At 37.3% G+C, this 16,050-nt stretch overlaps 1 protein-coding gene across 1 annotated transcript; it reads left to right on the forward strand.

Moving 5' to 3' along the window:
- Positions 1 to 14,808: 14,808 nt before the first annotated feature.
- On the forward strand, positions 14,809 to 15,738 carry LOC102862146 (olfactory receptor 4C11-like). The gene has a single exon (XM_006902590.1). It carries the CDS (start codon positions 14,809 to 14,811, stop codon positions 15,736 to 15,738), a length of 930 nt encoding a protein of 309 aa, XP_006902652.1.
- Positions 15,739 to 16,050: the final 312 nt, after the last annotated feature.

A 16,050-nucleotide genomic window follows, 5' to 3' on the forward strand; every position in this document is an offset into this window, starting at 1 on the left:
ATTATTCATATACATTGTTTCATTGTTCATTTAGTTTTATACAATCATTTCTGTACATTGTCTTGTGTGTGTATGTGTGTGTGTGTGTGTGTTTTATTCTGATTTATTTATACATTTTGAATGCATTGTTTTTCACAAAAGATCCTTCCCATTTCCTTCACCCCACCCACCTATCAAATTGAGTGACAAACAGATTAACACCCTACCAAGCCGCCCATCCGAACCCCTCTGTTTCCACATTTCCCCCACTTTAGATCCTCAGACTTAATCAATGAAGGTTTTATACAGTATTTGTCCTTGTTGGAGTGAGTTAGTTCACTTAGCATAATGTTCCAAGTACCTTCCAAGTTAGATAGTAATTTGTAAAATGATTATTCCTGCCTGCTGCCACTGTATCAATTTCTCAATCCATTTGTTGTTGGGCATCTTGGTTGTTTCCCTGCTCTTGTGATGGTGAATAGTGCTGCTATGAACATCGGTGGAGAAGTTTCCATTTTAGCCTCAGATCTCATTTTATTGGGATATATTCCAAGCATTGGAATAGCTGGGTCATATGGAATTTCTATGTTCAGCTTTTTGAGAAGGGCCAAACTGCCTTCCAGAGTGGTTGTACCATTGTACAACCCCATCAACAATCTGAAAGAGTTCCTGTCTCACCAAATCCTCTCCAACATTTACTACTTGCTGTCCTGTTAAACTTTGCCACTGCTACTGGAGTGAGATGGTATCTCATTTTGGTTTTGATTTGAATCTCTTACTGGCTGTGATTTGGAACATTTCTTCATATGTCTGTTGGCCATTTGAATATATTCCTCTGTAAAAATTCTTTCCATGTCTTTTGAGGGGCGATTTTTTTGAGAGGTACATCATGCCTGGAAAAGTGGAGGGCCAGAGAAAGAGAAAAAGACCCTTATCCAGATAGACTGACATAGTGACTGCTGCAGTGGGCTCGATGACGTAGTGACTGTGCCAGTGGGCTCGAGTTTGTCAGAAGGTGTGAGGATGGTACAAGACAGGACAGGGTTCACATCTGCTGCTCATAGGGTCAGTATGGTCACAGTATGGAGCATGTGGACATCTATCTGGTTGAAAATCTTCCTTCCCCCCTCCCAACCCTCCACATTCCCAAGCAAGTAATAGCCTCTCCTAGCAACATACATAAAGCATAGGAGATGAGTTTTATCAATTTTGCCTCCAAGGAGGATTCTGGCTGCAATTTATCCAAAACATATTTGTTTGTCCTTTTGGTTGTTCATGGGATATTCAGTGCTTTTCTCCAACACTACAGCTCAAAGACATTAACTCTTCTTCTGTCATCCTTACTCCTTGTCCAGCTCTCAAAAGCATAACATGTGATGTGGAAGACTGCAACCTGAATCGGGTGCACCTTATTCCTCAAACTGACAGCATTGCTCCTCAATAATTTGGAAAGATCCATGAGAAGACTTCTCATGGTAATACATCTCCTGACCTCTTGACTTCTGGCACCAAGAGACTGATAGGTAACATCATGATAGATGGAGATAAGATTGAAATGATCCACAACTCCATCTTACTTGGGTCCACAATCAACACCTGATTCAGGTCACAGTCTTAATCATCACATGTTATGCTTCTGAGACAGTGAATACCTACCTAATGGGCTTGGACATGACATAGATAGTGAGAATGGTACGGAATTCCACTGGGTTCAGATCTATAGGACACGGGGTCTCTAAGAGTTGTAGTCAGCTCAAAGTTACCTACTAATACCGACAGTGACAATGTTGTGTTACATTTGCTACAACAAATAAAACAATTTTGATACATTATTATTATTAACTCAAATTAATGTTTTATACAAATTTCCCAAGTTTTTAACCTCAAGATTATTTCTATCCCAGAATTCTAATCATAATACCACATTACATTTTATTATCCTGTGAAACCAAGTCTCTCCTTGGAGGCAAGGATTTTGAAGCTCCGTCTCATATATTTGAGCACATGGCCAGGAGAGACTGGTCCTTGGAGAAAGACATCATGCTTGGAAGAGTGGAGGGACAGTGCAGGAGAAAAAGACCTCAGATGAGATGGATTGATACAGTATCTGGGACAATGAGGATTGGTGTGTCAGAATTAGTGAGACTGACTCAGGGCAGGGAAGGGTTCAGAGCTGCTGTACATTTAGGGTCATTACACATTGCAGGTAACTCAACGGAACATGACAGAAACAACAACAACATACTATATTAGTTGTTTTTTTATTCAGGCCTCTAGTATAAAGTCAACAAAACCTCGGGAAGGGCCTTTGTATTTAAAAATCAGTTATTATTATATTTTGGAGGAACATTCTTCTAAGTGGTGCAGCACTCTTCTATCAATGTGCTGTACTGAGGTAACCTGGGTTTGCTATGATGCTGAACCTTGTGTCATTGAGGTGTCAAATGGCATAAAGGTTACCCATGGTGGACAGTGTTTGGTGGAGCTCCCAGTTTAAAACAGGTTTTGAAGCAGAAGTGGCATCCACCTCCTAAACAACGTGCTTCTGGAAATGCTATGAACTTTGAGAAATGATGCCAGTTTTAGAAAGGCTTCCGGTCTTTTGTTCATAGGGTCGCTAAAAGTCATGCTCAGCTCGATGGCAATCAACAACAGCATCATAAGGGTCTATGAACAGTTATTGTTCTTACATTTTCGTAAGGGGCTTATTTTGTGGGATTGGTTTTCTCTTTACATTTTATCTGGTAACCTTGAATATGAGAACTAGTCAAGTATTTGGAATTGTCTTATTTTACAGGAATTAGAGTTAGGTTGATTTTTTTTTTCTCATGTTTAGCATGATAGTCAATTATACATGCCAGCTTGATTATAGGCTGTGGTTTCCAGTAGTATTAAGAAAATGGAGCCACAGCCAAAACTCAGGGAAGGGGTCTGGTGATAACTAAGAAAAACACAAAGTAGATATTTCCCCTTAATACATAATAACCACACCATGTAGCAATGAGCATTTGTTGCTGTTGTTCTTCAGTGACATTGAATACACCACAACTCATTACAGATCAATGAACAACAGGTCTGAACTTGACCCTCTCATGCACCACCCTCTCCATTTCTGGTATGTTCCAGACCATGTTACAGTCATTGTGTCAATTAGTTTTGTTGAGAATCTTCTTTTTCTTTAATCCCTTACTTTTTCCATCATCATGTCTTTTTCCAAGCACTAGCCCTTCCTAACATGTCCAAAGTGATATGAAGTTTCACCATCCTTGCCTCAAAAGAGCTCTTTGGCTGTCTTTAGTCCAATAGAGACTTGTTCCTTTGACACTCTGTGGGATATTCACTACTCCACAATTCAAGGATATTGATTCTTCTTTCATCACTAGTCATTGTCTAACTTTAATATGATTCTGTCTAACTTGCGTATGAATTTATCTAAAGGACGATACTTTGGGCCAGATGTACCTTCGTCTCTAAACTGACATCTTTGCTCTTGAGCACTTTGGAGATGTCCATGGCTGCAGATTTCTCCAATGCAACACACCCTTTGATTTCTTGACTGCTGTTTCCATGAGTGTTAATTGTGGATCTAAGTAAAATAAAATTGTTGACAACTTCAGTCTTTTCTCCATTTTTCAAGATGTTGCCTATTGGTCTAAAGGTGAGGACTTTGTCTGCTTGATGTTGAGATGTAATTCATGTTGAAGTCTGTAGTCTTTGATCTTCTGTAACCAGTGTTTCAGGTCCTCTTCGCTTTCAGCAAGTGTAATTGTGTCATCTGCATAATACAGGTTGCTTATAAGTCTTCTACCAACTCTGTTTCTTCTTTATATAGTCCATTTTCTTGAGTAATTTGATCAGCATACACATTTAATAGAGATGGAGAAAGAATACTACTCTTACATACACCTCTCCTGACTTTAAACCATGCAGTGCCCTTATTCTGTTTGGAAGGCTGTTTCTTAGTCTATACATAGGTTTCACATGAGCACAAGTAAGTGTCGTGGAATTCTCATTCTTAATGTTATCCATACTTTGTTATGATTCATATAGTCAAAAGCCTTTGCATAGTCAAGAAAAAATAAATACAAATTTTTTTGGTATTTACCTCCATTAAATCCTCGTTAACAGTATCAGTGATGTCCTTCATGTCACAACCACTTCTGAATCCAGCTTGAGTTTCTATTAGTTTCTTGTGGATGTGCTGTTCCAGCCATTTTTTAATAACTTCAGTCAGATTTTACTTACGTAAGATATTAATGATGTATTTTAATAGTCGCCTGTGACTCGATGGCACTTAACAACAATAACATCAACAGAGAGAGAAAGAGAGAGAGAGAGAGAGAGAGAGAGATCGATCAGCTGGCCCAGCGAAGAGAAAACGATGTGACCAAGACAAAGGTGGGTGACTTTTAGTTCGCGGCCCTCAGGCCAGTCTTTCATTGTTTTTGTTCAGACATTCCTCTAGGTCGTTATAGCCCTGGTGTACAAGTTGCCATCCCGCGGTCACTTGTGGTTGCTGTGAGGCTGAACACTGTGACACGGATGTGTCAAATGCGTTAATGGTTGGCTACCCAATGTGGACTGAGAGTGGGGTGGAGCTCCCCGATTGAACAAGCATGGAAGGAGGAGTGGTGTCCACTTCCATAATAGCTTGCCTCCAGAAACCTTATGAACTTGGAGAGAGGATGAAAGGCACCCAAGCGTCAAGGACTCTCCTTTCTTTCTCTCCTCTTTCCTTCTATTCTTCCTCTTTCTCTCTTTGTGTACTTGTAAGTACATGTACATATATAAGTATCACCGTATCTATTTCTACCAACATATTAAGGCAGTTCAGCTGAAGATAAGAGTTTCCTGTGGAAAAAGAAAAAGATAAAGTTCCATTGTTCCCACATCTTACCAATAATAAAAGCCATTACTTCTCTCTATTGACATTAACCTGATCCCCTAACACAAGTAGTGTTTATTGGGTTGTGTTCCCCCTCCTCAATAAAACATCTTTCTTTTCTTTCCTTTCTAAAGAACACAACACTTTTAGTGTTATTTTGTGTTATGTTCCCTATAGTCAGATCTGACGTGTGTTGAACCCTCTGGCAGGTTTGCAGAAGCTACACATTTCATGGAGCAGATTGTTTTCTCTCTCTCCCATCTTTCTTCTGCTGAGAAGCTGGTGGGTTCCAGCGACCTGTGTCTTTGGGCTGACAGCACACCTCTTTATCATTAGGTCGGCAGCGTACCCTAGGCCACAAGTACACTTTAATGGAAAGTAAAAATATAGAGTACAAAAGAGATGAATATTTGGGCTCTTCCTTTTTGATGCTGGTGGTGTGTGATGTGCTATCACATCCACTAGGACCTCTTAATCTTGTTCTATCCTGTGCCATCTTCCTTATCTCTACTTTTCTTGAGCCAATTGCTACAGTCAACGTGTCAGTTCATTTCATTGAGGGTCTTCTTCTCCTTCGCTGACCTTCCACCTTCCACCCAAGCATGATGTCTTTTTCCAAGGACTAGTGCCTCAGGGGGAAAAAAATTCCCAAAGTATGTGAGACACATGTTTACTCTCTTTACTTTATGAGTCATATTAGTTGGACTTTCTCCAATCGTCTTTGTTTGCTCTGTTGGCAGTTCAATGGACACACAGTCCTTTGCTCCAACACCACAACTCAAAGGCATTGATCCTTATTCATTGTCCAACCTACAGATAATTGAAGTGATAGAAAAGACTGCAGTTTGGATGAGGCTTGTCTTAATTTGTAAACTAACATCATTTCTCTTTAGCACTTTGTAGAGTTTCTTGAAAGCAGATTTTCCAAATGTAACACATCTCTTAAAGTCTTGACTACTGGTACCAACGATATAAATTGTAGTTTCAAGTAGGATGATATAATTGATAATTTCTATCTCTTCTCCATCTATCATGATAGTGTCTATTAGTCCAATGGTGAGGAATTTTCCCCCCTTGATATTGAGATGTAATTCAAGTTGAAAGCTGTAGTCTTTTATGTAGCAGCAAGCATTTTAAGCCTTGCTCACTTTCAGCAAGCAAGGCTGTGTTATCCACATAGGTCCTGATGCCTCATAATTCTTCACAAATCTAGCTTCTCCAATTGTGTAATAGAGATTAAATGTTGTTGTCACAGGCCATTTTGTCAGAAAGGATTCATGCTGACCTTCCAGTGAGTTTTCAGAGGTAATAAATCACATGGGAAGAGATGACTCAGGAACGAAGTAAAAATACAGGTCCTTACACGCAACTTTCTTGATTTTAAAAAACGGAGTGGTGTCTTTCTCTATGTGAATAAATAGCTTTTTAGCTTAGGTTTTACATAAGCACATTTAAGTGTTCTTGGATTCTCATTCTTCTCAATTTTAGCTGTAATTTATTATGACCCACTGAGTCAAATGCCTTTGACCGGTCAATCAAGTACAGATACATATCCTCCTGATATTCTCTGCTTCCAGCCAAGATCCATATGACATCAGCAATGCAATGATATCCCTGGTGCGACAGCCTCTTCTAAATCCAGCATTAATTTCTGAAATTTCTCTGTCAATGTATAGTTCTAGCTATTTTTAAATAATCTTTGACAAGATTCTAATTACACATAGTATTAATGATTTGTTAGGTAGTTTCCATATTCTATTGGATCACCTTTTTGAGGAATGGAAAAAAAAATATGGCTCTTATGCAGTCAGTTGGACAGGAAGCTCTCCTCCAGTTTTGCTGGGTTTTTTTATTTTGTTTTACACAGTCTGATTAGCATATCTAGGTTCACATCTCTTAGTTGAAATGTATCGGTTGGTATTACATCAATTCTTGGGGCTTTATTGTTTTTTTTTCCGATATCTTCATTGTAGTTTTAACTTCCTTCATCACTTAATTTCCTTCAGATTAAAAATCAATGCTTTTAGGAAATAAAAAACAAAAATACAACAGACAGAGATACCATCTTACCCCAGTAGTAGTGGCAAAGTTTATCAGGGAAACAAGCAATAAATGTTGGCGAGGATGTGGAGAGGTGGGAGCTCTCATAAATTGTTGGTGTGATAGTAAAATGATGCCGCTACTCTGGAAGACCGTTCGGCGTTTCCTCAAAACATTGAACATGGAAACTTCATATGACCCAGCTATTCCACTACTAGGAATTTACTCCAAAGAAATTAGAACTGGGACACAAACAGAGATCTGTGTACTAATGTCCATAGCAGCATTATTCATCATCACAAGATCATGGTAACAGCCTAAATGCCCAACTACAACTGAATGGATCAGGATATTGTGGTATATGCACACAATTGAATACTACGCCTGCATTCAGGAGCAACAATTTCAAAAAATACTAAACTTGTGTGAGACTGGAGAGCATTATGCTGAGTGAATAAATTCAGTCTCAGTAAGGACAAATATTACATAAGACCATTATTATAACAATAGAAGGGTAAATAGTAGAACATGTACAGGGACATGGAGGGAGAAGTGGAGGGAACACAGGGTTGAGGATAGGTAGGAGTAAAACCACAGGGTTGTACAGTTTGGTGGGCGGAGGGAAGGGATGAAGGAAATTAGAAGGATCTAGAGGGGAACCTGAAAGATTGGATATTTTTTTTCCAGGTTCATAATTTATTGTACAAATTAAGCATCATTTGATGATTTGACATCAGCTATTCCAGGTAAGACAAATTAGCAGAGAAGGTGCAGACAGTTTAGAATCCCATTTATGTTGCTTTCAAGATTGGATATTGATGGGTAAGGTCCAATGGTGTTTGATTTTATTTTCCAGTTAGCCTTTTATTTTTAAAAAGTTCAAATTCCCACACAACTTTGACTTACAAAGTATTTCCATACAGACTTTAAATGTTAATGAAGTTTGTACCAGAAACTATGTACAATTAGGTGGTTTACAGGGCACATAATCAAGCTTCACACATTAGAGGACAATATAGTTGGAGTTATCTAGAAGCAAGTGCAATACAGACATGGCCACTCAAATGCAAAGATGAGAAATCTCCCTGGAGTTTATGCAGATGATTTTCACTTGTTATTGCAAAGTGTAAATTTGTAAGGGGGGGTCCCACACAGGCAATTGATTTTTATAAAACACAATGCATGGGATTGATTGTACAAAACACGCTATAAATGAAGAATAGTGAGAAACACAGTGTGTACAAACTTTTGAGCAAACTGATATGAAATAAGTGAAATTTTTTAAACATAAAATTAAAAAGAATTCAAAGGATGCATTGCATCAGGCAAATCTACTATCCATTCACATCAATTTTATAAGTCCTTCAAATCTTAAAAATCAAGATTGTAAAGTTAAAAACTAAAGTGTACCTGAACTAAGTGATAATATTTTCAACTGCATCATGTGCATATGGAAGTTAGGTGATGAATAAGGAAAACCAAAGAATTGATGCCTTTGAAATGTAGTTTGTAAAGAGTATTGAATATACCAAGAGCTGTCAAAAGAAGAGAACTTCATGTTGGAATCTGCCCATAGTTGGCCCTCCTCCTGGATGTAACTAACACAGGAGGAGATTATTTAACTGTCTTATGCATCCTACCCATCAGAAAGATGCCACTTGCCACCTTTGAGTTAAACATAAAGAGATAGAGAGATATGGATGATATTGATATATATCTTGAAATTCTTCTGGCAAATTTGTGTTCTGTCCCTCATTTATTCAATACTTACATAGGTATGGCTTCATAGGTATCTATTATATCAGGTATATTCCAGGACTGTGATATTTATTTACGCACAGATTTTTTCTAGGATTTGTTATTGGTGGCTCTTTCAGTTGTTGTTTTTGTTATGTGCCATCGAGTCACTTGGAACTCATAGTGAGCCTACATACAACGGCCATGCTCTATCTTGTGCCAACTTTGCTGTCACTGACACACCTACCCTCACTACCCCAGTCACTGTATCGATCCATTTCATTGATGGTCTCTCTCTCTCTTTCTCTGTCCTTACACCCCTCCAAGCATGATGTCCCTCTCCCAAAACTGGTCCCTTCTTACAACATGTCCAAAGTATTGCCAGACAAAGCCTCAGAATCCTTGTCTCCAGTGAGCAGCCTGGCTTCGCCTTCTCTAGGACCAACCTGTTTGTTCTCCTGGAAGTCCAAGCTATATTCAACACTCTTCTCTAGCACCACACCTCAAAGGCTTCAGTTCTCTTTTTTATCATTTAGTCTTTGTATGCCTTGCCCTTTGGATTTTATATACTTTTTCAAAATTAAGTTTGCATGTCTGATTCCTTTTACACCTCTGTCATTAAAATGCCTGCCAGTTACTTCTTCACATTTTGATCCAGCCCTATAATTATCAGATGTTTCTCTAAGAAGTTTTTGTTCTTTTTATTGAGAAATGCTCTTGGAGACCAAAATCTGACATTAGAGAATGGCCATTTTAATTCTAATAAAAAAGTCATTTTGGATCCTAACTTGTTTTAATTACAGTAATAAGTCACATCTTTTTCTTTTCTTTCCCCTCTCCAATGATCTAAAAAGATAAATAGAAGGATAATATCTTTATCACTTCTGGCTCACATTTCTCAGTTGGACAAGAAAGATAACATCAGGGAATCATTTTCCCCAGACTCCTATATTTTTCATCACCCATACTAAATGCACTTCCAAGGACGACAAAAGAAAAGCACGTTGCCGTTAAAATCTTACATGAGAGTGAGTTTTAGAGAAAGTGAGATGAGATGATGATCAACTAAGATTGTCTTCTCATAGATATATAAGTTCAAAACATCTTTGTGAGCTCCAAGCAAATTTCAGAAACACTTTCCCCCCTCATTTTAATACACGGTTTTCAAATTACTCTAGGAAGAAAAGAAAATCAACTGAACATTCTAACTTTTATGTAAAAAATGGTAAGACTTTTATTGGTTTGTAACTTATTGATATTTGGTATTTGCAGAAGACAAGCAGTTCAATGTCATCACAGTAAAAATTAAATAGGTGAAAGGCATTTGGAAGACAGAAAGTTTAGACAATTTTCTAATAGTGATAAAGAATATTGTGTAGAAGGTGATATGTAAATCTGGTGCTTCTATTTGATTGAAAAGTTTTATAACATGTTACATTTTTAAGGGGAGAAAATAAAGCAATCCAAGGGAAAAAAAGACGTACGTGAATATTGAACACTACGAGCTAAGAGCTATTGAGGGACTGGGATGAGGACTATAAACAGAAGTAATCTCTGAGTTCAAGCTGTACAAAGGTTATAGCTTTACCATGGTTACATCAGGGTACAGTATTGACATGTAAAGGAAACAGTAGAAAGTAATGTGAAATCCTATTAAATTGTACATATTGAATATCATGTTTCATCCTTTGGTCTTTTTTTGTTTCATTCTTTCATCTTATGTAATAATACCTACTTCTTCTGTCAACACCTTCAGCTGTGAACAGACAAAAATCTTATTATTATATTGCTTTTTTTAATATGTTACTCTTATTGCATCATTCTAATTATGTCAATTATATGAAATATAAGTGTATTTATTTGTGTGTGTTAATCTTAACCCGTTTGTCCTGCTCTTGCTAGTTGTCTTGGGGTTATTTTCTACACATTATAATACCACAAATACAGAGAACTGGGCTTGATTTTTGAAGATTGTTATCTTCAAAAGCAGATTATCCAGCCTGTCTCTGAGGTGACTTTGGGTGAGTTTGCATCACCAGTATATCAGCAAGTAATAAAGAATTGCCAGGGACCTCTCCAGAGTACGATGTCAGCCTGGAGACTAAGGTGCACCTGATCCAGGCCACAATCTTCACAATTGTTTGCTATGCATGAGAGAGCTGGACAGTGACTAGGCATGATGAAGGAGAATTGATGTCTTTGAGCTGTGGTCTGGGAGAAAGTGTTGATTATACCATGGACTGCTAAGAAAACAAACAGGTTCATCCTAGAGAGGGGGAATCCAGGCTGCTCCTTGGAGGCAAGGATTCTGAGGCTTCATCTGGCATACTTTGGTCATGTTGCTAGGAGGGACCGGTACTTGGAGAAGGACATCATGCTTGGAAAGGTGGAGGGATGGAAAAAGAGAGGGAGACCATTAATGAGATGGATTGATTCAGTGACTAGGGTATTGGGGGTAAGTGTGTCAGAGAAAGGTAAGTTGACACAGGATAGATCAGGTTTCAGGGGTTTTGTACATAGAGTCACTATGAGCCACAAGCAACTTAATGGCACATAACAAAAACAATTAAGAATTTAACCCTGTATGATATTAAAGGAGAGACAAGATAAATAGATATAAATACAGGTCTATAAATATACATGTATGCAGATATACATTTGCTGTTGTTATTGTTGATTACCTTCGAGTTGAGCATGACTCATGGTGACCATATGAACAAAAGACCTGAAGCCTTTTAGTAACTATTGTTTCTCAAAGTTTATAGGATTTCCAGAGGCACATTGTTTAGGAAGTGGATGTTACTCCTGCTTCCAAATATATACCCATATTATATATTATATACACCTATGTATTCTTCACAGTATAGAAAGTCCAAGCAATAGTTAGTTAGCTAGTTAGTTAGTTAGTTAGTTAGTCAGTCAGTCAGTCAGTCCTGAAAAGTTCTCAAAAATGTATTTGGTTAACTTCCAGGAACACAAGGGAACTGAAAGCTACATGGCAGTGTGGTGGTATACAGTGTAATTAAAGGACACCGAACTGTTCAGCTGCCTCTAATACCTTATTCAATGTCTTACTCCAACTCCTGGATTTTAGAGTTGCATGAGAATATTGTGATCCTTCTTATCTATATCAGAAAAGAGTTTGATGGCTCAGTTAGTGTGTAATGCAAATAAGCAGATCATCTCTTATGATACAAGTTTTCAAATCATTCTTCTTAAATGGAAATCATGCTTAACACATGTTTTCAATTATTACCAATAAAGTAAAAGCAGTCCAAAAAGTAGTGCTTCTATCTCTAACGCTTAGAATTAAATTTCTCCCCACAATCATAGACACAATAATTATCTTCACTCTCCAAAATGTAATTAATTTATATAGCAATTTGCTTGTGTGGTATGTATGCATTTTACTGATCTTAGTTAATCTTAACATTCTAAGTAAAGTTTTCTTACAGTTTTAAAGGCTCTTGTAGATATAATAGTACTTTGCTTGCCTTCTTCACTAATCTTTTATGAACATTCAAGTAGTTTCTGATCTTTTGCTACCATCAAAAGTGATACAACGATTGAGTTTGTGTCCATAAGTAAATTTATCTCCAGGAAATTCAATCAGTGGTTGATGCAGATGCGATATAATAGATTTGGAAAATAACTCCCCAAGTGTTTACACCTACTTCAACTCAATCCAGCTACTCTATGGGAGAAAGATGGGCCCCTGTGATTTAAAACCCACTTGAGGGTCAGCTATGAAACAGTTTAAGCTCAATGGTACATAATAACAGTAAGATACGCTCATGAAAGAGTTATGATGGCCTAGAAAGTAAGGCGCTTTAATCCAAAGGCAGACACTTTGAGTCCACGAACTGATCCTCAAGAGAAAGATAGCAATCTCCTCTTGTTTAAACCTTCTGGAGGGTTATCTATGAGTTAATTTTGACTCAATGGTACATGACAACTATAACATATGTTAGTAAACATTTACCGCATCTACCAAAAATCCACTTTATGAATTTGTAAGCTGAAAAAAGCTATTTCACCAAAATATTAATTTCAATATTTTACTGTGAAAAAAATTAAACATGTTTTCTACAATTAGTTATTTAAGAAAAACGACCTTTCATATCAGCTGATTGTTAAGCATTACCATTGTTATTTTTTAAAATGATAAAATCTATTTATTTGGAAAAAATTATAGTTACCATATGTATTATACATAGATCTTAAACTTTAGCATTTAATTTGATTTTTACTGTGATACTATTGTACAATAGTTAGAGAAAGGCTTCAGCTCTTTTCATAGAGTTGTTATGAGTTGTGCTTGACTTGACAGCAATCAACAACAATAACAATGACTACTTGGTTAAGAAATATAATATAACAACTTGTTGAGTTTCTGCACTATGTTCTTACTATTTTTGGGTGCTATTGAGTTGCTTGTGACATGGAAAAACTCTGTGTCTAACAGGATGAAATGCTGTTAATTCCTATGACATTCTCACATGCATTGCTGTTTTGAGTTCAGCTGTGTCAACTCATTTCATTGAAGGTATTCTTTTACACTGATGTTCTTACTTTGATATTCTTACTTTCCCAAGTATGATATACCTGGATAATACGATCTAAGTGGAACACTCTTTCATTTTCCTTGTTTCTGAGGACTTACTCACTATATTTCCAAGGCAGATTTGGGGTTTGTTCTAGAAGTTTATGACATATTCAATATTCTTCACCAACATCACACTTTTCCTTCTTTCTACCTTACTTATGACCAGCTTTCACATGTATATGAAAAAATTGAAACACTGTGATTGGATGAGCCATATATTTCTGAGTATCACACTTAAATTCAGGATATAAGACAATCAATAATACACATGACAAGTATTTCATTGAAAAACTTCAGCTCTGATTTGGAAGTTCTTAATTGATCTCATATCTATATCATTACTATCTGGAGTAGTCCATAGACAGATGTGCTGCTAACTCAAAGTCAGTGCATCTCTGGCAGTTCAAATCCACCCACACAGCATGTGGGAGAAACATGGGCAATCTCTTATGTAATTTACACCCTCAGAAAACCCACTTGAAGGTCAGGTATTAGTCATTTCCAACTCAAAAGCAGTGACTAACTGATTGACTGACTGTGTAATTGCACATATAACATTTGAAACAATGCTCTTATATAGATTCTTCCTCTCCTTTTCTTTAGTTATGACTCCAGTATTTTAGTCTTTATTTAGAAACTATGCCAAAAAGACTGGAAAAAGAATAAGAATATAACATTGGACTAATACTATGATAAAATTATATAACTGCAGTATGGATTAAAAAACTCTGACAGTAAATTACATTTATATTTCTCTAAGTTTATAATATTGTTTGTTATTGTTATGTGCCATCAAGTTGACTACAATTCATGGAGACACGATGTACGGTAGCTCTGAACCCTGCTCTCTCCTGAGCTAATCTCTGACACATCTACCTTCATAACCCCAGTGATTGTGTCAATCCTTCTCATCCTGGGTCACCCTCCCCATCATTGTCCCTCAATCCTTTCAAGCTTAATATCATTCTCCAAAGACTGGTCCTTATAATGTCCCTAATATATTTAGGCACTTCTGAAAACTGAAAAAAAAAAACCAAACCAAAACAAAACAAAACAAACCCCCAAAAACCAAAAACAAACCCCGCCCATATTTAGCTCAGAAAACTCTCTCTTCCTGTCAATTTACTAACATTAATGTTTATTAATTTCTAGTCTTTTACTAGGGAACTCTGGTGGCCTACTAGCAAGAAGCTGCACTGTAATTCCTAAAATGAACGGTTCAAATCCATCAGCTACTCAGTGGGAGAAGGATGGGCAATCTCCTGTTGTGCAATTAACTGTCTCTAAAAACCCGTGAGAGGGTCAGCTATGGGTCAGATTCAACTCCACGGTACACAAAAGCAACACGTCTATTATCATTAGAACCTTTTATTAAATAAGATATGTAGAGAAAAATTGTGAGTAGCACTTTCTTAATAAATAGAGGAGTAAATGGTAAGCAGAATTTCTATAACCAGACTTAGAGATTTGAGCTCTAACTACCATATTCCCCTTATAGAATTGTTTCTTTTTTGTAGATTAAGTACTTATAGCCTCCACTTTGCCTACAGCTACTGAAACAATGCAACAAAACAAGAGTGTAACTGAGTTCATAATGATTGGACTGACACAGGATCCAATTAATCAGAAAGTGGTGTTCATTATTTTCTTTATTTTGTATACTGGAACTATGTTGGGGAATTTACTCATTATTGTGACCATCAAGTGCAGCCAGACTCTTGGGAGTCCCATGTACTTCTTCCTTTTTTATTTGTCCTTTGCTGATGCCTGCTTTTCAACTTCTATCGCCCCTAAACTAATGGTGGATGTTCTCTCTTCAAAGAAAGTCATATCCTACAGAGACTGTATGACACAGGTCTTTGCGTTGCATTTGTTTGGCTGTATGGAAGTGTTAGTCCTCCTCCTCATGGCCCTGGATCGTTACGTGGCCATTTGTAAGCCCCTGCGTTACCCGACCGTTATGAGGAGACAAGTCTGCAACATCTTGATCATCTTCGCGTGGATCGGATCCTTTATACACGCTACCACTCAGAATGCCTTGGTCTTGCAACTCCCCTTTTGTGGACCCAATTTAATTGATCATTATTGTTGTGATTTGCAACCACTCTTAAAACTTGCCTGTATGGACACTTACATTATCAACTTACAGTTGGTTTCTAACAGTGGGGTTGTTTGCTCGAGCAGTCTTTTCCTTCTGACCATCTCATACATGCTCATCTTGCGTTCCCTGAGAAAGTACAATGTAGAGGCCAGGAAGAAAGCGCTTTCCACTTGCACTTCTCACATAATTGTGGTCATTATGTCCCTCGTGCCATGTATATTCATATATACACGACCACCTGTCACTTTCCCTGTGGATAAAATGGTAACGATATTTTATACCATCACTACACCTTTTCTTAACCCATTCATCTACACACTAAGGAATTCAGATGTTAAAAATGCCATGAGAAAATTATGGAGTACCAAAATCACCTCTGAACTCAGATGATGAGACTATCATTATGTATTCAGTCATGGAACTGGATCTTACAGACATCTGCGAAGTTAATTCTGGGCGTTACTGGTATTAGTTTGAGACATTTTTTTCCCTGCAAGCTCTGTTTTAACATGATTGACAATGAACTACACACCGTAATTCTGAGCCTGCGTCTTCAATAAACAATAACTTTTGCCAATCAGCAATGGCAAGCATACAAAATAGTGAGAATATAAAAACTAAGTATAAGTAATTGTCTATGATCTTTAAAATTATCAATAAAAAATTGAATTCAATACCTATCTTCCTTTTAACTTCAGGTTG

This window comes from Elephantulus edwardii, unplaced genomic scaffold (assembly GCF_000299155.1).
Source record: "Elephantulus edwardii isolate Elephantulus edwardi_28Jun2011 unplaced genomic scaffold, EleEdw1.0 scaffold00431, whole genome shotgun sequence".
Taxonomy (NCBI): Eukaryota; Metazoa; Chordata; class Mammalia; order Macroscelidea; family Macroscelididae; genus Elephantulus; species Elephantulus edwardii.

Coding starts and splice junctions, on each gene's coding strand:
- LOC102862146 (XM_006902590.1), top strand. CDS start 14,809: ATGCAACAAAACAAGAGTGTAACTGAGTTCATAATGATTGGACTGACA.